The sequence below is a fragment of the Salvelinus fontinalis genome, chromosome 19 (assembly GCF_029448725.1).
Source record: "Salvelinus fontinalis isolate EN_2023a chromosome 19, ASM2944872v1, whole genome shotgun sequence".
NCBI lineage: Eukaryota > Metazoa > Chordata > Actinopteri > Salmoniformes > Salmonidae > Salvelinus > Salvelinus fontinalis.
In genome coordinates, this window is record NC_074683.1 from 38908078 (window position 1) to 38931035 (window position 22958).

The 22958-nt window shown below is 46.5% G+C and overlaps 1 protein-coding gene across 2 annotated transcripts in view; it reads right to left on the reverse strand.

Annotated features, from left to right (window-relative positions):
* Window positions 1–22958, reverse strand: part of LOC129816704 (oxysterol-binding protein-related protein 6-like) — a 95730-nt gene that overhangs the window by 52966 nt on the left and 19806 nt on the right. For both annotated transcript variants that reach the window (XM_055871504.1, XM_055871503.1), the window contains exon 2: window positions 13045–13338. In XM_055871504.1, the coding sequence (XP_055727479.1) occupies window positions 13045–13194 (150 nt within the window). In that variant the 5' untranslated portion in view covers window positions 13195–13338. The remainder of the gene's footprint in view (window positions 1–13044; window positions 13339–22958) is intronic.

A 22958-nucleotide genomic window follows, 5' to 3' on the forward strand; every position in this document is an offset into this window, starting at 1 on the left:
AGGGGGGACTGGTGCACTTCACAAAATAGATGCCACCATGAGGAGGAAAATTATGTGGATATATTGAAGCACCATCTTAAGACATCAGTCAGGAAGTTAAAGCTTGGTCGCAAATGGGTCTTTCAAATGGACAATGACCCCAAGCATACTTCCAAAGTTGTGGCAAAATGGCTTAAGGACAACAAAGTCAAGGTATTAGAGTGGCCATCACAAAGCCCTGACCTCAATCCTATAGAAAATTTGTGAGCAGAACTGAAAAAGTGTGTGTGAGCAAGGCCTACAAACCTGACTCAGTTACACTAGCTCTGTCAGGAGGAATGGGCCAAAATTCACCCAACTTATTGTGGGAAGCTTGTGGAAGGCTACCCGAAACGTTTGACCCCAGTTTAACAATTTAAAGGTAATGCTACCAAATACTAATTGAGTGTATGTAAACTTCTGACCCATTGGGAATGTGATGAAAGAAATAAAAGCTGAAATAAATCATTCTCTCAACTATTATTCTGACATTTCACATTCTTAAAATAAAGTGATGATCCTAACTGACCTAAGACATGGCATTTTTACTCAGATTAAATGTCAGGAATTGTGAAAAACTGAGTTTAAATGTATTTGGCTAAGGTGTATGTAAATTTCCGACTTCAACTGTACACATTACCTCGATTACCTCGACTAACCTGTGGGAGAGGCATTTCCAGGTGAGGAAATGGGAGAGGCATTTCCAGGTGAGGAAATGGGAGAGGCATTTCACTGGAGAGGCATTTCCAGGTGAGGAAATGGGAGAGGCATTTCCAGGTGAGGAAATGGGAGAGGCATTTCCAGGTGAGGGATTGCCTCTCCCATTTCCTCACCTGTTGTATTCGGCGCATGTGACTTATAACATTTGATTTGATTTCTAGACCTACACGGCAGCAGCACTGTGGGGTAGAGAGCCAGAGGGACACCTGACACACAACAGGACATTGAGGGCACAGCAGCACACTGCCGCAGCATTAGGGAATTACCGACATGTTCGCTGTGTATTGAAACACACCTAATAAACTCCACCAGGTAATGCTAACACCACAACACTTGAGACAGTGCTGATTTCGTGTTTTGAAGGAGCTCTCTTGTTTTCGACAACTAATCGAGACAACTCACCTGCTGCCTCAACAATAACAAGTAGCAGGCTGAACACTATTACCTCACACTGTGTTACATCCTATCATTAACACAGCAGCAACAGCCCAGCCCCTGAGTCTCATCACAATCACATTGGCAGTGATTATCACTACTGTCTGCTGGTGATCAGCGCTGAGGCCCAATGGGTACTTGACGTAGAACTTAACATCCATCATGTTGGGGGAGTAGTTGGTAGTATGTTGTGGATGTTAAGTTCTACGTCAAGTACCCATTGGGCTTCCAGCTCTGATCACCAGCAGACAGTAGTGATAATCACTGCCAATGTGATTGTGATGAGACTCAGGGGCTGGGCTGTTGCTGCTGTGTTAATGATAGGATGTAACACAGTGTGAGGTAATATAAAACCCTGTCTCCCCAAATTACACCCTATTCCCTACATAGTGCACTACTTTTGACCAGAACCGTATGGCCAATAGCACCCTATTCCCTATATAGTGCACTACTTTTGACCCGCACTGGGTCTATTAAAGCACTGAGCTAAACCTATAGAGCCAGAAGGGAAAAGCCTGACCTATAGTGGAGCGTATTTACTGAGAGGATTTCTCAGTGTGGGCAAGGTGGGAATAGGCCTAAATGGTGTCTGCTTGACTCTCTACACACAGAGAGATAAGGGCAGCAGATGGACTGTTCATCAAGAGGGGGATCTAGGAGCCAATCCTTGGACAGACCTTTCAGTGGATGTGATCTCTCTCAAGGCTCTCCGACATCCTAGAGCCTTTACATTTTACATTTTAGTCATTTAGCAGACGCTCTTATCCAGAGCGACTTACAGTAGAGTGCATACATTTTATTACATTTTACATACTGAGACAAGGATATCCCTACTGGCCAAACCCTCCCTAACCCGGACGACGCTATGCCAATTGTGCGTCGCCCCACGGACCTCCCGGTTGCGGCCGGCTGCGACAGAGCCTGGGCGCGAACCCAGAGACTCTGGTGGCGCAGCTAGCACTGCGATGCAGTGCCCTAGACCACTGCGCCACCCGGGAGGCCTTTACATTGGCCAAGTGTCCGTTGATATCTTAGAGCCATTACATTGACCAAGTGTCTCTTGACATCTTACATGCTGACCAGACCGGACACGTCACGTGTGTGAGCGTCACAAAATAAATGTAGAAATTCATGTTATTCAATTATTGCGCCAACGAGCGTCTGCGATGCCAAGTGCTGAAATAGAAGTCATTCCTATTTCTGACGCAGATCGCGCTGAAAGTCCTGCCTCTCCCATCTCCTCATTGGTTTATAGAAGCAGGTACCCACGTGCCATCTCCTCATTGGTTATACCAGCGTGGGTGATTGATAGACAAACTGTTTTGCCGGTTGTCGTGGTAATACTATGAAAGTTTAGATGCCGATCACCATATAAGTTCAAAGATGAAAAAGCCTGGAAGGACGAGAGATGATTAGAAACGATTCTGTTGTTCGTTTTATGTGTGGATTAATTGTCGGGGTAGAGGACCTTGTGCATTTCAGGTAAAATAACAACTCAATGTTTATATCCCAGGACAAATTAGCTATCAACAGCAAGCTAGCTAAATAGGACAAATTAGCTAGCAAGTGCAAGCTAACTAGCTAAATTGCCATACATGTTTAATGCTTTTTGACCTGTCCCCAAATTAATGTCATTGGTTCAGAGTTTGTTTTGATATTTTAACCTGCGTGTTGTGATCGCGTTTGGTGTAGGGGGGACAAAATACATTTATGCACGATAGCGCACACGCGCAGCCGGTTTGGGTTCCGTGCCTTTACAAGTGTCCCTTCACATCTTAGAGCCTTTACGTTGGTCAAGTGTCCCTTCACATCTTAGAGCCTTTACGTTGGTCAAGTGTCCCTTCACATCTTAGAGCCTTTACGTTGGTCAAGAGTCCCTTGACATCTTAGAGCCTTTACGTTGGTCAAGTGTCCCTTCACATCTTAGAGCCTTTACGTTGGTCAAGTGTCCCTTGACATCTTAGAGCCTTTACGTTGGTCAAGTGTCCCTTCATATCTTAGAGCCTTTACGTTGGTCAAGTGTCCCTTGACATCTTAGAGCCTTTACGTTGGTCAAGAGTCCCTTCATATCTTAGAGCCTTTACGTTGGTCAAGTGTCCCTTCACATCTTAGAGCCTTTACGTTGGTCAAGTGTCCCTTCACATCTTAGAGCCTTTACGTTGGCCAAGTGTCCCTTGACATCTTAGAGCCTTTACGTTGGTCAAGTGTCCCTTCACATCTTAGAGCCTTTACGTTGGTCAAGTGTCCGTTCACATCTTAGAGCCTTTACATTGGCCAAGTGTCCCTTGACATCTTAGAGCCTTTACATTGGCCAAGTGTCCCTTCACATCTTAGAGCCTTTACGTTGGTCAAGTGTCCCTTGACATCTTAGAGCCTTTACATTGGCCAAGTGACCTCAATGAAATTGTCTGGTAAAAAATAGGTTAAATAAAACATGGGACTTGGTGGTTGGACAGAGGGGAAAGACAAGAACAAAACAAGTGCTTTATTGGATATACTTTTCCACAGTGAAAAAGGCAGAGATGTATTACATTGTCAGCGCAGGTGGTTCATCACACCATCTGCCATCAATGTGTTCTGACCATTACCATGAACACAGCCTCTTTCTGTGGCTACCTCTATGATTTCACTCCTGCTACTCATAATCAGCCATTAATAAGTATGCTCTCTAATTCTCTCCTTCTCTCTTTCTTTCTCTCTCTCGGAGGACCTGAGCCCTAGGACCATACGTCAGGACTACCGGGCATGATGACTCCTTGCTGTCCCCAGTCCACCTGGCCTTGCTGCTGTTCCAGTTTCAACTGTTCTGCCTGCGGTTATGGAACCCTGACCTGTCCACCGGACGTGCTACCTGTCCCAGACCTGCTGTTTTCAACTCTTAATGATCGGCTATGAAAAGCCAACTGATATTTATTCCTGATTATTATTTGACCATGCTGGTCATTTATGAACATTTTGAACAGCTTGGCCATGTTCTGTTATAATCTCCACCCGGCACAGCCAGAAGAGGACTGGCCACCCCTCATAGCCTGGTTCCTCTCTAGTTTTTTTTCCTAGGTTTTGGCCTTCCTAGGGAGTTTTTCCTAGCCGCCGTGCTTCTACACCTGCATTGCTTGCTGTTTGGGGTTTTAGGCTGGGTTTCTGTACAGCACTTCGAGATATTAGCTGATGTACGAAGGGCTATATAAAATAAACTTGATTTGATTGATTAATACACTAGTCATCTCCTATCAACATACTTTTCCTGGTCACCCACAGAAATATACAGGGAACCAACTGTTTCAGAGGAATCTTCCATACAGGGAATCTACTGTTTCAGAAGAATCTTCCATACAGGGAACCAACTGTTTCAGAGGAATCTTCCATACAGGGAACCAACTGTTTCAGAGGAATCTTCCATACAGGGAACCAACTGTTTCAGAGGAATCTTCCATACAGGGAACCAACTGTTTCAGAGGAATCTTCCATGCAGGGAACCTCCTGTTTCAGAGGAATCTTCCACACAGGGAACCTCCTGTTTCAGAGGAATCTTCCATACAGGGAACCAACTGTTTCAGAGGAATCTTCCATACAGGGAACCAACTGTTTCAGAGGAATCTTCCATACAGGGAACCAACTGTTTCAGAGGAATCTTCCATACAGGGAACCAACTGTTTCAGAGGAATCTTCCATACAGGGAACCAACTGTTTCAGAGGAATCTTCCATACAGGGAACCAACTGTTTCAGAGGAATCTTCCATACAGGGAACCAACTGTTTCAGAGGAATCTTCCATACAGGGAACCAACTGTTTCAGAGGAATCTTCCATACAGGGAACCAACTGTTTCAGAGGAATCTTCCATACAGGGAACCAACTGTTTCAGAGGAATCTTCCATACAGGGAACCTCCTGTTTCAGAGGAATCTTCCATACATGGAACCTCCTGTTTCAGAGGAATCTTCCATACAGGGAACCTCCTGTTTCAGAGGAATCTTCCATACAGGGAACCTCCTGTTTCAGAGGAATCTTCCATACAGGGAACCTCCTGTTTCAGAGGAATCTTCCACACTATATCTAATATGTCTCAAAACCAAGAGATGACAGGTGGTTGTGGATACACAGAGGGATGACTGTGTGTGTGTGTGTGTGTGTGTGTGTGTGTGTGTGTGTGTGTGTGTGTGTGTGTGTGTGTGTGTGTGTGTGTGTGTGTGTGTGTGTGTGTGTGTGTGTGTGTGTGTGTGTGTGTGTGTGTGTGTGTGTGTGTGTGTGTGTGTAATATAGACTGCATGTGGTGTCTAGTTGCACTCGTGAGGGTCTCCAGAGCGTTTAATGGTGGTCAGCAGCATAAGGGGGAAGTGATATGATCGCAGAGGGGCTGGATCCCATAAAAACTTCCCAAACAAATAGCCACTTCACTCACTTTCCCGTCACACACTGACACGCACTGCAGCCCAGCCTTCCATGGCCTTTACCCCGGGTCTGTAGTCTGCACCGCTTCCCCAGGAGTCCCTAGGGACGATGTAACCCTTATACGGCACGGCACGAACACACACACACACACACACACACACACACACACACACACACACACACACACACACACACACACACACACACACTATCCAGCATAGACAATGAGGCGACATAGAGTTATCAAGATGAGTTTTGTGGCTTGAGTTAATGCATCACTGTGGTGATGGAGACACTGGGCTGTAGCTAGCTGTGACGTTCACCTGGGAGCCAACAGGGACACAGGATAAGCCTGAATTAATTAATCACACCACATTGTCCCGCCTCTAGCCTCAACACAACAATACCTGTGTACTGGAGACAATCCACTAGGACTTTCCTGCCCAGTAAATGACTACAGTAACCAAATACAACAGCAGTCACTATGGTCCAATAACATTCTCTAGGCATCGCAGCCTCACAAAGAACAGACTAAAGTGATTCAATTGGACAAGTCCCTAATTTGTTGAGCACCTCTTACCTCCCTCACTCTCTACTTTAATTAAACTTGTGAAATGAAAGGAGTAGGAATGGGACATTAATATGTTATTGAGATCAGAGTGAGTTCAGACAATAGGCTAGAAGACTGCAGAACTCACAAGGCATCTTTTGTACACCATGTACAGTATGAGATGACCGGGACCAGAGTAGGACAGGGACCAGAGTAGGACAGGGACCCAGAGTAGGACAGGGACCCAGAGTAGGACAGGGACCAGAGTAGGACAGGGACCAGAGTAGGACAGGGACCAGAGTAGGACAGGGACCAGAGTAGGACAGGGACCCAGAGTAGGACAGGGACCCAGAGTAGGACAGGGACCCAGAGTAGGACAGGGACCCAGAGTAGGACAGGGACCCAGAGTAGGACAGGGACCCAGAGTAGGACAGGGACCCAGAGTAGGACAGGGACCCAGAGTAGGACAGGGACCCAGAGTAGGACAGGGACCCAGAGTAGGACAGGGACCCAGAGTAGGACAGGGACCCAGAGTAGGACAGGGACCCAGAGTAGGACAGGGACCAGAGTAGGACAGGGTCCCAGAGTAGGACAGGGTCCCAGAGTAGGACAGGGACCCAGAGTAGGACAGGGACCCAGAGTAGGACAGGGGCCCAGAGTAGGACAGGGGCCCAGAGTAGGACAGGGGCCCAGAGTAGGACAGGGGCCCAGAGTAGGACAGGGGCCCAGAGTAGGACAGGGGCCCAGAGTAGGACAGGGGCCCAGAGTAGGACAGGGGCCCAGAGTAGGACAGGGGCCCAGAGTAGGACAGGGGCCCAGAGTAGGACAGGGGCCCAGAGTAGGACAGGGACCAGAGTAGGACAGGGACCCAGGGTAGGACAGGGACCCAGGGTAGGACAGGGACCCAGGGTAGGACAGGAGCCCAGGGTAGGACAGGGACCCAGGCTAGGACAGGGACCAGGGTAGGACAGGGTCCCAGAGTAGGACAGGGTCCCAGGGTAGGACAGGGTCCCAGAGTAGGACATGAACCAGAGTAGGACAGGGACCCAGAGTAGGACAGGGACCAGAGTAAGACAAGGACCCAGAGTAAGACAAGGACCCAGGGTAGGACAGGGTCCCAGAGTAGGACAGGGACCAGGGTAGGACATAAACCAGAGTAGGACAGGGACCAGAGTAGGACAGGGACCAGAGTAGGACAGGGACCAGAGTAGGACAGGGACCAGAGTAGGACAGGGTCCCAGGGTAGGACAGGGTCCCAGGGTAGGACAGGGTCCCAGGGTAGGACAGGGTCCCAGGGTAGGACATGAACCAGAGTAGGACAGGGACCCAGAGTTAGAAAAAGAAACCAGAGTAGGACAGGGTCCCAGGGTAGGACAGGGTCCCAGAGTAGGACAGGGACCAGGGTAGGACATAAACCAGAGTAGGACAGGGACCAGAGTAGGACAGGGACCCAGAGTAGGACAGGGACCCAGAGTAGGACAGGGACCCAGAGTAGGACAGGGACCCAGAGTAGGACAGGGACCAGAGTAGGACAGGGACCAAGAGTAGGACAGGGACCCAGAGTAGGACAGGGTCCCAGGGTAGGACAGGGTCCCAGGGTAGGACAGGGACCAGAGTAGGACAGGGACCAGAGTAGGACAGGGACCAGAGTAGGACAGGGTCCCAGGGTAGGACAGGGTCCCAGAGTAGGACAGGGACCAGGGTAGGACATAAACCAGAGTAGGACAGGGACCCAGAGTAAGACAGGGACCCAGAGTAAGACAGGGACCCAGAGTAAGACAGGGACCCAGAGTAAGACAGGGACCCAGAGTAAGACAGGGACCCAGAGTAAGACAGGGACCCAGAGTAAGACAGGGACCCAGAGTAAGACAGGGACCCAGAGTAAGACAGGGACCCAGAGTAAGACAGGGACCCAGAGTAAGACAGGGACCCAGAGTAAGACAGGGACCCAGAGTAAGACAGGGACCCAGAGTAGGACATGGACCCAGAGTAGGACATGGACCCAGAGTAGGACATGGACCCAGAGTAGGACATGGACCCAGAGTAGGACAGGGTCCCAGAGTAGGACAGGGACCCAGAGTAGGACAGGGACCCAGAGTAGGACAGGGACCCAGAGTAGGACAGGGACCCAGAGTAGGACAGGGACCCAGAGTAGGACAGGGACCCAGAGTAGGACAGGGACCCAGAGAAGGACAGGGACCCAGAGTAGGACAGGGACCCAGAGTAGGACAGGGACCCAGAGTAGGACAGGGACCCAGAGTAAGACAGGGACCCAGAGTAAGACAGGGACCCAGAGTAAGACAGGGACCCAGAGTAAGACAGGGACCCAGAGTAAGACAGGGACCCAGAGTAAGACAGGGACCCAGAGTAAGACAGGGACCCAGAGTAGGACAGGGACCCAGAGTAGGACAGGGACCCAGAGTAGGACAGGGACCCAGAGTAGGACAGGGACCCAGAGTAGGACAGGGACCCAGAGTAGGACAGGGACCCAGAGTAGGACAGGGACCCAGAGTAGGACAGGGACCCAGAGTAGGACAGGGACCCAGAGTAGGACAGGGACCCAGAGTAGGACAGGGACCCAGAGTAGGACAGGGACCCAGAGTAGGACAGGGACCCAGAGTAGGACAGGGACCCAGAGTAGGACAGGGACCCAGAGTAGGACAGGGACCCAGAGTAGGACAGGGTCCCAGAGTAGGACAGGGTCCCAGAGTAGGACAGGGTCCCAGAGTAGGACAGGGTCCCAGAGTAGGACAGGGTCCCAGAGTAGGACAGGGTCCCAGAGTAGGACAGGGTCCCAGAGTAGATTAGGGACCAGAGTAGGACAGGAACCAGAGAGCCATAGGGAGGGTACATCTCTCATTTAGCAGCAAGCCTGACTGCCACAGCAAGTGTTCTGGCTAGTCTGCTATTCCCCCAACAACGCCCCCAAGGCACTCCTCTTCAGAAAGCCATCTCCCATGGTTACAGGAATGCAGCAGTAGCTCCCACACAGCACAGCATACCAGGGCGTGCCACATGTTTCCTGAACCAATAGAGCCTTGGCTTTCTCACTCTACCTCATGAATAATTCATGACCCACCATCGTAAAAGCTGTGATGTCAGAGACTCCGGTGCAATGTCCTGTTTCTTGGTTGCTACGGTGATACGGCAGTTCAGTTCACAGACCAAGACAGAAGAAAAAGAAAGGCTTCAGCTTCACACCACGACTAAAGGCTTCAGCTTCACACCACGACTAAAGGCTTCAGCTTCACACCACGACTAAAGGCTTCAGCTTCACACCACGACTAAAGGCTTCAGCTTCACACCACGACTAAAGGCTTCAGCTTCACAACACGACTAAAGGCTTCAGAACACGACTAAAGGCTTCAGCTTCACACTGCGACTAAAGGCTTCAGCTTCACACCGCGACTAAAGGCTTCAGCTTCACAACACGACTAAAGGCTTCAGCTTCACACCACGACTAAAGGCTTCAGCTTCACACCACGACTAAAGGCTTCAGCTTCACAACACGACTAAAGGCTTCAGCTTCACACCACGACTAAAGGCGTCAGCTTCACACCACGACTAAAGGCTTCAGCTTCACACCACAACTAAAGGATTCAGCTTCACACCACGACTAAAGGCTTCAGCTTCACACCACGACTAAAGGCTTCAGCTTCACACCACGACTAAAGGCTTCAGCTTCACACCACGACTAAAGGCTTCAGCTTCACACCACAACTAAAGGCTTCAGCTTCACACCACGACTAAAGGCTTCAGCTTCACAACACGACTAAAGGCTTCAGCTTCACACCACGACTAAAGGCTTCAGCTTCACACCACGACTAAAGGCTTCAGCTTCACACCACGACTAAAGGCTTCAGCTTCACAACACGACTAAAGGCTTCAGAACACGACTAAAGGCTTCAGCTTCACACTGCGACTAAAGGCTTCAGCTTCACACCACGACTAAAGGCTTCAGCTTCACAACACGACTAAAGGCTTCAGCTTCACACCACGACTAAAGGCTTCAGCTTCACACCACGACTAAAGGCTTCAGCTTCACAACACGACTAAAGGCTTCAGATTCACACCGCGACTAAAGGCTTCAGAACACGACTAAAGGCTTCAGATTCACACCGCGACTAAAGGCTTCAGATTCACACCGCGACTAAAGGCTTCAGAACATGACTAAAGGCTTCAGCTTCACACCGCGACTAAAGGCTTCAGCTTCACACCATGACTAAAGGCTTCAGATTCACACCGCGACTAAAGGCTTCAGCTTCACACCACGACTAAAGGATTCAGCTTCACACCACGACTAAAGGCTTCAGCTTCACACCACGACTAAAGTCTTCAGCTTCACACTATGACTAAAGGCTTCAGCTTCACACCACGACTAAATGGCCTAACATTTAAGCCCCCATAAGCTGACCCTAAATAAGAATTCTAATTCACTGTTTACAATACCGTCGCAAAAACCATCAAGTGCTATGATGAAACTAGCTCTCATGAGGACCGCCACAGGTAAGGAAGACCCAGAGTTACCTCTGCTGCAGAGGATAAGTTCATTAGAGTTACCAGCCTCAGAAAATGCAGCCCAAATAAATGCTTCCCAGAGTTCAAGTAACAGACACATCTCAACACCAACTGTTCAGAGGAGACTGTGTGAATCAGGCCTTCATGGTCGAATTGCTGCAAATAAACCACTACTAAAGAACAGCAATAAGAAGAAGAGACTTGCTTGGGCCAAGAAACACAAGACATGGACAATAGACCGGTGGAAATTTGTCCTTTGGTCTGAAGTCCAAATTGGAGATTTTTGGTTCCAACCGCCGTGTCTTTGTGAGACGCGGTGTGGGTGAACGGATGATCTCCACATGTGTATTTCCCACTGTAAAGCATGGAGGAGGAGGTGTTATGGTGTGGGGGGTGCTTTGCTGGTGACACTGTCTGTGATTTATTTAGAATTCAAGGCACAATTAACCAACATGGCTACCTCATCATTCTGCAGTGATACGCCATCCCATCTGGTTTGTTTTTCAACAGGACAATGACCCAACACACCTCCAGGCTGTGTAAGGGCTATTTGACCAAAAAGGAGAGTGATGGAGTGCTGCATCAGATGACCTGGTCTCCACAATAACCCAACCTCAACCCAATTGAGATGGTTTGGGATGAGTTGGACCGCAGAGTGAAGGAAAAGCAGCCAACAAGTTCTCAGCATATGTGGGAACTCCTTCAAGACTGTTGGAAAAGCATCCCAGGTGAAGCTGGATGAGAGAATGCCAAGAGTGTGCAAAGCTGTCATGAAGGCAAAGGGTGGCTACTTTGAAGAATCTCAAACATAAAATATATTTTCATTTGTTTAACACGTTTTTGGTTACTACAGGATTCCATGTGTTATTTCATTGTTTTGATGTCTTCACTATTATTCTACAATGTAGAAAATAGTAAAAATAAAGAAAAACCCTTGAATGAGTAGGTGTTCTAAAACAGTAGTGTGTATGTATGTATAGGGGGTTTGGGGGCACCCCGGCTTCACGGGGTCTGCAGGGTACGTGCAAAGCCACTGCTTATAACTAACTATAAGTTAAGTTGTAACTATAACAAATATAAGATGTGTCAAATAAATGATATCCAGTCCAGTCCTCCTGTCAAATAAATGATATCCAGCTCAGTGCTCCTGTCAAATAAATGATATCCAGCTCAGTGCTCCTGTCAAATAAACGATATCCAGCTCAGTGCTCCTGTCAAATAAATGATATCCAGCTCAGTGCTCCTGTCAAATAAATGATATCCAGCCCAGGGCTCCTGTCAAATAAATGATATCCAGCTCAGTGCTCCTGTCAAATAAATGATATCCAGCTCAGTGCTCCTGTCAAATAAATGATATCCAGCCCAGGGCTCCTGTCAAATAAATGATATCCAGCTCAGTGCTCCTGTCAAATAAATGATATCCAGCCCAGGGCTCCTGTCAAATAAATGATATCCAGTCCAGGGCTCCTGTCAAATAAATTATATCCAGCCCAGGGCTCCTGTCAAATAAATTATTTCCAGCCCAGGACTCCTGTCAAATAAATGATATCCAGTCCAGGGCTCCTGTCAAATAAATGATATCCAGCTTAGGGCTCCTGTCAAATAAATGATATCCAGCTTAGGGCTCCTGTCAAATAAATGATATCCAGCTCAGTGCTCCTGTCAAATAAATGATATCCAGCTCAGGGCTCCTGTCATAATAAATGATATCCAGCTCAGGGCTCCTGTCAAATAAATGATATCCAGCTCAGGGCTCCTGTCAAATAAATGATATCCAGCTCAGGGCTCCTGTCAAATAAATGATATCCAGCTCAGTGCTCCTGTCAAATAAATGATATCCAGCTCAGGGCTCCTGTCATAATAAATGATATCCAGCTCAGGGCTCCTGTCAAATAAATGATATCCAGCTCAGGGCTCCTGTCAAATAAATGATATCCAGTCCAGGGCTCCTGTCAAATAAATGATATCCAGCTCAGGGCTCCTGTCATAATAAATGATATCCAGCTCAGGGCTCCAGCTATGCGTTTGGTTTGCTAACTTGCTAGCTAAGTGGCTATATGTCAAGATTCTTGCTTACAACAGAGATATTCAACCCCCTCCTAGATCAAGATCCCTGTTGCCAAAATAGTTTTGTGCTCCCAATTATTATAGCTATTTTTAAATAGTGCACATTGTGCACATTCGGTAATACCATAAACCCCGATATGGTACAGAAATGGTATGAAAATCCAGATACCATCCAATCCTAGAGAGATCACCTGCAGGCTGTGCTGATGGAGCTGCTACTACCAACCAGTCAGTCCCACTCTTTCTCATGGCACCAGAGACTGAATCAGTCCACTAGTCACTGTTCCCAGAGCAGCTGACTGTGTCTAACTCTGTGTCTGGCGGTGGGCAGGTCGGTCGCTACTTACCTGGCGGCTGTCGCGCTGGGATGAGGAGGAGGATGAGGCGCTCTTGTGTGTAGGCGTCTTGTGGTGGCGGATGGGCGTGGAGCTCCTCTCCTCGGCGCTCATTGTGCGGTGGCTGCCCTGGCTGGGGTTCCTGTGGTGGTGGTGGGACATGGTCCCTCTCCCTCTCTGTGAGTAGCTCCCTGACTGTACAGGACTCTCTGTTCCTCCCTCAGCAGCAGCTCCAGGCTGCGCGTGTCAACAGCATTATCTCAGGCAGTTACGCAGCACACTTCCCCTGGCTCACGCTCCTCTCATCTGCAGCACAGACAAAGAGACAGAGAGACATACAGACAGGAAACAGACGTTAGCCTACGTTATGTTAACCCCTCCTCCCCTCACTGTTTGCGTCAACATAGCCAGTAACACTTGTCAAAATAGTCAATTAATCTAAGATACATTTAAAAAATCTGTCATTAATTGACGTTTTTGCCAACGAGGACTAAGTCGCACAATGTTACATTTACTAAGATGTTTGGTGCAGTACTTTTCAAGTGAAAGAATGTGCATGAAAACGAGTCGTCTTGTTGAATGACCAGAAACACTTAATTGAAGAATCCCGTCAATAGTTCCCACTCCTACTAGGGGTAGTACTGTTGACCAATCACTGATGAAAGGGCGTAGACTTCAACTATCGAAATTTGACTTCCACCAAGAAAAAAATGTGTGCGCATGAACAGCCCCCCCCCCCAACAAAACTGCAGAACACCAAAACAAACAAAAACATCACAAAATGTTGTCACAATATATGTCAACTGGGAAGCATACGGTAAAATTTAGCGTTTGGGCCCCTGACAACTTTTTGAACCAATCCACCAATCTAAATTCGCTACCCGAGCCAGCAGCAGGACTCGATTAAATGGGTATTTTTTGAAACATGGATTTTCAACCCTATTCTTCTCTAGTTACAGTTTGCATCACCATTTGTGTTACCTTTAGCCTTTAATGATGTTTGTTATGGTGAGAAATGTGACGTGCTCTGCATGTCCCTCATAATCTACCTTGGACTGCAGTGGTGTCTGGCCTCCTGTCACTACTCTGCATGTCCCTCATAATCTACCTTGGACTGCAGTGGTGTCTGGCCTCCTGTCACTGCTCTGCATGTCCCTCATAATCTACCTTGGACTGCAGTGGTGTCTGGCCTCCTGTCACTACTCTGCATGTCCATCATAATCTACCTTGGACTACAGTGGTGTCTGGCCTCCTGTCACTACTCTGCATGTCCATCATAATCTACCTTGGACTACAGTGGTGTCTGGCCTCCTGTCACTACTCTGCATGCCACTCATAATCTACCTTGGACTACAGTGGTGTCTGGCCTCCTGTCACTACTCTGCATGTCCATCATAATCTACCTTGGACTACAGTGGTGTCTGGCCTCCTGTCACTACTCTGCATGCCACTCATAATCTACCTTGGACTACAGTGGTGTCTGGCCTCCTGTCACTGCTCTGCATGTCCCTCATAATCTACCTTGGACTACAGTGGTGTCTGGCCTCCTGTCACTACTCTGCATGTCACTCATAATCTACCTTGGACTACAGTGGTGTCTGGCCTCCTGTCACTGCTCTGCATGTCACTCATAATCTACCTTGGACTACAGTGGTGTCTGGCCTCCTGTCACTACTCTGCATGTCACTCATAATCTACCTTGGACTGCAGTGGTGTCTGGCCTCCTGTCACTACTCTGCATGTCACTCATAATCTACCTTGGACTACAGTGGTGTCTGGCCTCCTGTCACTACTCTGCATGTCACTCATAATCTACCTTGGACTGCAGTGGTGTCTGGCCTCCTGTCACTACTCTGCATGTCACTCATAATCTACCTTGGACTACAGTGGTGTCTGGCCTCCTGTCACTACTCTGCATGTCACTCATAATCTACCTTGGACTACAGTGGTGTCTGGCCTCCTGTCACTACTCTGCATGTCCCTCATAATCTACCTTGGACTACAGTGGTGTCTGGCCTCCTGTCACTACTCTGCATGTCACTCATAATCTACCTTGGACTGCAGTGGTGTCTGGCCTCCTGTCACTACTCTGCATGTCTCTGTCTCCTACCCAGTATAACTTGCTCATCGCCCTTGTCTCAGACAGAGATGAGACACAGGACACCCATTCAGCCTTGTAAATTATCCAGTTCTATTGTGTGGCAGAACGCCATGTGTTCAGTTAATTCATGAGCGTAATCAGCGTCTCGATTGCAGTGGGAAAACTAGCCATCTCAGATCCCACAGGCAACATCAATCCCTCTGCATCTAATTACCATTATGATAATGAGTTAATGACGCCAATCGGGTGAGGATACCAAATCAATACAAGACAGACATCGTGTCTATGCAGTACCAGGACCTGGAACACCAACAAGACAGTGTCTATGCAGTACCAGGACCTGGAACACCAACAAGACAGTGTCTATGCAGTACCAGGACCTGGAACACCAACAAGACAGTGTCTATGCAGTACCAGGACCTGGACACCAACAAGACAAAGTGGCTATGCAGTACCAGGACCTGGAACACCAACAAGACAGTGTCTATGCAGTACCAGGACCTGGAACACCAACAAGACACAGTGTCTATGCAGTACCAGGACCTGGAACACCAACAAGACATCGTGTCTATGCAGTACCAGGACCTGGAACACCAACAAGACAGTGTCTATGCAGTACCAGAACCTGGAACACCAACAAGACACAGGGTCTATGCAGTACCAGAACCTGGAACACCAACAAGACAAAGTGTCTATGCAGTACCAGAACCTGGAACACCAACAAGACACAGGATCTAAAGCAGTAGCCGGAACCTGGAACACCAACAAGACAGTGTCTATGCAGTACCAGAACCTGGAACACCAACAAGACACAGGGTCTATGCAGTACCAGAACCTGGAACACCAACAAGACAAAGTGTCTATGCAGTACCAGAACCTGGAACACCAACAAGGCACAGGGTCTATGCAGTACCAGAACCTGGAACACCAACAGGACAAAGTGTCTATGCAGTACCAGAACCTGGAACACCAACAAGACAGTGTCTATGCAGTACCAGAACCTGGAACACCAACAAGACAAAGTGTCTATGCAGTACCAGAACCTGGAACACCAACAAGACAGTGTCTATGCAGTACCAGAACCTGGAACACCAACAAGACAAAGTGTCTATGCAGTACCAGGACCTGGAACACCAACAAGGCACAGGGTCTATGCAGTACCAGAACCTGGAACACCAACAAGACAAAGTGTCTATGCAGTACCAGAACCTGGAACACCAACAAGACAGTGTCTATGCAGTACCAGAACCTGGAACACCAACAAGACAAAGTGTCTATGCAGTACCAGGACCTGGAACACCAACAAGGCACAGGGTCTATGCAGTACCAGGACCTGGAACACCAACAAGACACAGTGTCTATGCAGTACCAGGAACACCAACAAGTTTAGTCTGTATGCCAGGCTTGCCTATAATGTAGCCCAGGGGGTGGCAGGTAGCCTAGTGTTTAGAAAGTTGGGCCAGTAACCGAAAGGTTGCTAGTTCGATCCCCGAGCCGACAAGTTGAAAAATCTGTCAAAGTGTCCTTATAAGCACCCACCTAATTAATCAATATTATTATTCAATTGTTAGGAGTTAGGAGAAAGATATGTTTTGAATGGATATGGAATGAAGTCACTAAAGTCATCTGAGTCAATGGTTACTGGTCCATTATATAGCCATCATACTGTATTAGAGAAACATCGCTATAGTCATCTCAGTAAACAGATCACCGACCATTTCGAATCCTACCGTACAATGCAATTCGGTTTCCGAGCTGGTCATGGGTTCACCTCGGCCACGCTCAAGGTCCTAAACGATATCATAACCGGCATCGATAAAAGACAGTACTGTGCAGCCGTCTTCATCGACCTGGTCAAGGCTTTCGACTCTGTCAATCACCGTATTCTTATCGGCAGACTCAACAGCCTTGGATTCCCTAATGACTGCCTCGCCTGATTCACCAACTACTTCTCAGACAGAGTTCAGTGTGTCAAATCGGAGGGCCTGTTGTCCGGACCTCTGGCAGTCTCTATGGGGGTGCCACAGGGTTCAATTCTCGGGCCGACTCTTTTCTCTGTATACATCAATGATGTCGCTCTTGCTGCTGGTGATTCTCTGATCCACCTCTACGCAGACAACACCATTCTGTACACTTCTGGCCCTTCTTTGGACACTGTGTTAACAAACCTCCAAACGAGCTTCAATGCCATACAACACTCCTTTCGTGGCATCCAACTGCTCTTAAATACAAGTAAAACTAAATGCATGCTCTTCAACCGTTCGCTGCCCGCACCTGCCCGCACATCCAGCATCACTACTCTGGACGGTTCTGACTTAGAATATGTGGACAACAACAAATACCTAGGTGTCTGGTTAGACTGTAAACTCTCCTTCCAGACTCACATTAAGCATCTCCAATCCAAAATTAAATCTAGAATCGGCTTCCTATTTCACAACAAAGCCTCCTTCACTCATGCTGCCAAACATACCCTCGTAAAACTGATTAATCTACCAATCCTTGACTTTGGCGATGTCATTTACAAAATAGCCTCCAACACTCTACTTAGCAAATTGGATGTAGTCTATCACAGTTCCACCCGTTTTGTCACCAAAGCCCCAAATACTACCCACCACTGCGACCTGTATGCTCTCGTTGTCTGGCCCTCGCTTCATATTCGTCGCCAAACCCACTGGCTCCAGGTCATCTATAAGTCTTTGCTAGGTAAAGCTCCACCTTATCTCAGCTCACTGGTCACCATAGCAACACCCACCCTTAGCACGCGCTCCAGCAGGTATATTTCACTGGTCATCCCCAAAGCCAACTCCACCTTTGGCCGTCTTTCCTTACAGTTCTCTGCTGCCAATGACTGGAACAAACTGCAAAAATCACTGAAGCTGGAGACTTATATATCTCCCTCTCTAGCTTTAAGCATCAGCTGTCAGAGCAGCTTACCGATCACTGTAACTGTACACAGCCCATCTGTAAATAGCACACCCAACTACCTCATCCGCATATTGTTATTTATCCTCTTGCTCTTTTGCACCCCAGTATCTCTACTTGCACATCATCATCTGCACATCGATCACTCCAGTGTTAAAACTAAATTGTAATTATATCGCCTATATGTCCTATTTATTACCTTACCTCCATACTCCTTCTACATTTGCACATGCTGTACATAGATTTTTCTATTGCGTTATTGACTGTACATTTGTTTATGTGTAACTCTGTGTTGTTGTTTTTGTCGCACTGCTTTGCTTTATCTTGGCCAGGTCACAGTTGTAAATGAAAACTTGTTCTCAACTGGCCTACCTGGTTAAATAAAGGAGAAATAAAAAACTAAATGAAAAAATGGTTACATTATATAGCCAGAAACATCGCTATAGTCATCTGAGTCAATGGTTACATTATATAACCATCATACTGTATAAGAGAAACATTGCTGATGCATCTTCAGCTTACCAAATCAAAAGTTCCTGGCCCATCATTGGTCAGCCAATCAGTCCATATTTCCAGGCAGGCTGACACCTCAGTGCAGAGTCATTGTGTGAGCTAGCTGTCACCCAGACGCAGTGTATTGATCAAATGTCATGTAGAGACTGTGTACAGGGAGAGGGAGACACTGCAGGTTCATTGGACCCTGAGGACCAGAGCTGAATTTCCCAGTAGACAACATAGCACATAACAGCAGTCTATTCCACTGGTGTGGCTGAAACCAAAGACAGGAACAGACGACTGACTGGTGGCAGGTCTACGTCTGGTAGAGTGAATAACGGACTGTGTAAAAAGACATGTTAATAGGGTAGAATCAGGCGGCTTGTTTCCAAGCTGCTCCCTCACACAGGGTATGATTAGTTGTGCGTCTGATCACCACGTTCTTTCCGTGTAACCTTCCTCCATAGTTACAGTCGGCCTAGTTCTTACAGGAAAGAGCTGATTCAGAAGGACTCCTTATTTCAATAACAGGAAACATCGGTATAGTCTTAACGACACACCCCTGAGTGTACCAGTTTATGCACCACACACACACACACACACACACAGTTTCATCTATAATTCAGATCCATTTAACATGTCACTAGCCCCTGTCTTTAACCAACTAGAAACTAAGCTGAGACAAACCCTTAGCCCATTCTGATAATTATAGCTTTCTAATAGGTATCTTCCTCTGTCTAGGAAGGAAGCATGGAGATATAGGCCTATAGGTCACTTCCTCTTCCTCTGTCTAAGAAGAAGAGAAGAGAAACGTGGTTAGAGCACAGCACAGTAGAATAGAGTTCAGTAGAGTAGAGTTCAGTAGAGTAGAGTTCAGTAGAGTAGAGTTCAGTAGAGTAGAGTAGAGTTCAGTAGAGTAGAGTTCAGTAGAGTTCAGTAGAGTAGAGTTCAGTAGAGTAGAGTTCAGTAGAGTAGAGTAGAGTTCAGTAGAGTAGAGTAGAGTTCAGTAGAGTACAGTAGAGTAGAGTTCAGTAGAGTAGAGTTCAGTAGAGTTCAGTAGAGTAGAGTTCAGTTGAGTTCAGTAGAATAGAGTTCAGTAGAGTAGAGTTCAGTAGAGTAGAGTTCAGTAGAGTTCAGTAGAATAGAGTTCAGTAGAGTAGAGTAGAGTTCAGTTCAGTAGAGTTCAGTAGAGTAGAGTTCAGTTCAGTAGAGTTCAGTAGAGTACAGTAGAGTAGAGTTCAGTAGAGTAGAGTTCAGTAGAGTTCAGTAGAATAGAGTTCAGTAGAGTAGAGTAGAGTTCAGTAGAGTTCAGTAGAGTAGAGTTCAGTAGAGTAGAGTAGAGTTCAGTAGAGTAGAGTTCAGTAGAGTAGAGTAGAGTTCAGTAGAGTACAGTAGAATAGAGTTCAGTAGAGTAGAGTTCAGTAGAGTTCAGTAGAGTAGAGTTCAGTAGAGTTCAGTAGAGTAGAGTTCAGTAGAGTACAGTAGAATAGAGTTCAGTAGAGTAGAGTTCAGTAGAGTTCAGTAGAGTAGAGTTCAGTAGAGTAGAGTTCAGTAGAGTAGAGTTCAGTAGAGTACAGTAGAATAGAGTTCAGTAGAGTAGAGTTCAGTAGAGTTTAGTAGAGTAGAGTTCAGTAGAGTTCAGTAGAGTAGAGTTCAGTAGAGTAGAGTTCAGTAGAGTACAGTTCAGTAGAGTAGAGTTCAGTAGAGTAGAGTTCAGTAGAGTACAGTAGAATAGAGTTCAGTACAGTAGAGTAGAGTTCAGTACAGTAGAGTTCAGTAGAGTACAGTAGAATAGAGTTCAGTACAGTAGAGTAGAGTTCAGTAGAGTAGAGTTCAGTAGAGTAGAGTAGAGTACAGTAGAGTAGAGTTCAGTAGAGTAGAGTTCAGTAGAGTTCAGTAGAGTACAGTTCAGTAGAGTAGAGTTCAGTAGAGTAGAGTTCAGTAGAGTAGAGTACAGTAGAGTAGAGTAGAATAGAGTTCAGTAGAGTAGAGTTCAGTAGAGTTCAGTTCAGTAGAGTTCAGTTCAGTAGAGTTCAGTAGAGTAGAGTTCAGTAGAATTCAGTTCAGTAGAGTTCAGTAGGTTATATCCTTCCTGTTTGGCCCTGTCCGGGGGTATCATCGGATGGGGCCAATGTCTCCTGACCCCTCCTGTCTCAGCCTCCAGTATTTATGCTGCAGTAGTTTATGTGTCGGGGGGCTAGGGTCAGTTGGTTATATCTGGAGTACTTCTCCTGTCTTATCCAGTGTCCTGTGTGAATTTAAGTATGCTCTCTAATTCTCTCCTTCTCTCTTTCTTTCTCTCTCTCGGAGAACCTGAGCCCTAGGACCATACGTCAGGACTGCTTCTACACCTGCATTGCTTGCTGTTTGGGGTTTTAGGCTGGGTTTCTGTACAGCACTTCGAGATATTAGCTGATGTACGAAGGGCTATATAAAATAAACTTGATTTGATTTGATTTGAACCCGGATGACAAAATCTATTTTTTTTCTCTCCCAATTTAGGGCTGATTTCCCTAAATTAAATCCGCTTTGTGTTAAGTTTCCTTTCAAGGGTAGTAAAGAGTACCGTGATACTGGTAACGTTCCGGCCCTAATATAAGCTGAGTATAACAGTATGCCAGTGGAAGGGAGGACAGTAGCAGGTGACCCAACAGTGGCTTGTAACTACTATTATTTCCCAGTCTGGCCAATTCATTTGCATTAGGCCTAATTCCTTTACCGATTTGGTAACAGAATTATGAGTTTTAAATCCCTTATTAATTCTTAAACAAACTTGATATCAGTAAAAACATTATAACTATTGGTTGGATTAACAAGAAGTTTATCTTTAAAATGGTGTATAATACTTGTATGTTTGAGGAATTTTAATTATGAGATTTCTGTTGTTTGAATTTGGCTCTAGGCTAGGTGGCACTTTCACTGGATGTTGGTCAGGTGGGACGGTAGCGTCCCACCTAGCCTAGAGAGGTTAATAATTAAAAAGTGGATGTAATAAATGTATCACTAGTCACTTTAAACAATGCCACTTTATATAATGTTTACATATCCTACATTACTCATCTCATATGTATATACTGTACTCTATACCATCTACTGCATCTTGCCTATGTCGCACGGCCATCGCTCATCCATATATTTATATGTAGATATTCTTATTCATTCCTTTACACTTGTATGTATAAGGTAGTTGTTGTGAAATTGTTAGATTACTTGTTAGATATTACTGCACGGTCGGAACTAGAAGCACAAGCATTTTGCTACACTCGCTCGCATTAACATCTGCTAACTATGTGTATGTGACCAATATAATTTGATTTGAAATAGCCCAAACAGAGCCTGAAGGTTTGTTGAGTCGATGTCCTGTTAAAAAAAGCAAATTATAGTCCCACTAAGCGCACACCAGATGGGATGACGTATCACTGCAGAATGCTGTGGTAGCCATGCTAGTTAAGTTCGCCTTGAATTCTAAATAAATCACTGACAGGCTCACCAGCAAAGCACCCCCACACCATCACACCTCCTCCATGCTTCACGGTGGGAACCACACATGTAGAAATCATCCGTTCACCTACTCTGCGTCTCAAAGACACGGCGGTTGGAACCAAAAATCTCAAATTTGGACTCATCAGACCAAAGGAAAGATTTCCACCGGTCTAACGTCCATTGCTCGTGTTTTTTGGCCAAAACAAGTCTCTTCTTCTTGGTGTCCTTTAGTAGTGGTTTCTTTGCAGCAATTAGACCATGAAGGCCTGATTCATGCAGTCTCCTCTGAACAGTTGATTTTGAGATGTGTCTGTTATTTGAACTCTGAAGCATTTATTTGGGATGCAATTTCTGAGGTTGGTAACTCTAATGAACTTATCCTCTGCAGCAGAGGTAACTCTGGGTCTTCCTTTCCTGTGGCGGTCCTCATGAGAGCCAGTTTCATTATAGCGCTTGATGGTTTTTGCGACTTCACTTGAAGACACTTTAAAAGTTCTTGACATTTTCCAGATTGACTGACCTTCATGTCTTAAGGTAATGATGGACTGTTGTTTCTCTTTGCTTATTTGAGCTGTTCTTGACATAATATGGACTTGGTCCTTTACCAAATAGGGCTATCTTCTGTATACTCCCCCTGCCTTGTCACAACACAACTGATTGGCTCAAACGCATTAAGGAAAGAAATTCCACAAATTAACAAGGCACACCTGTTAATTGAAATGCATTCCAGGTGACTACCTCATGAAGCTGGTTGAGAGAATGCCAAGAGTGTGCAAAGCTATCATCAAGGCAAAGGGTGGCTACTTTGAAGAATCTCAAAAAATATATTTTGATTTGTTTGACACTTTACAATGTAGAAAATAGTAAAAAGTCAATAAAAACCCTGGAATGAATAGGTGTGTCCAAACTTTTGACTGGCAAATGA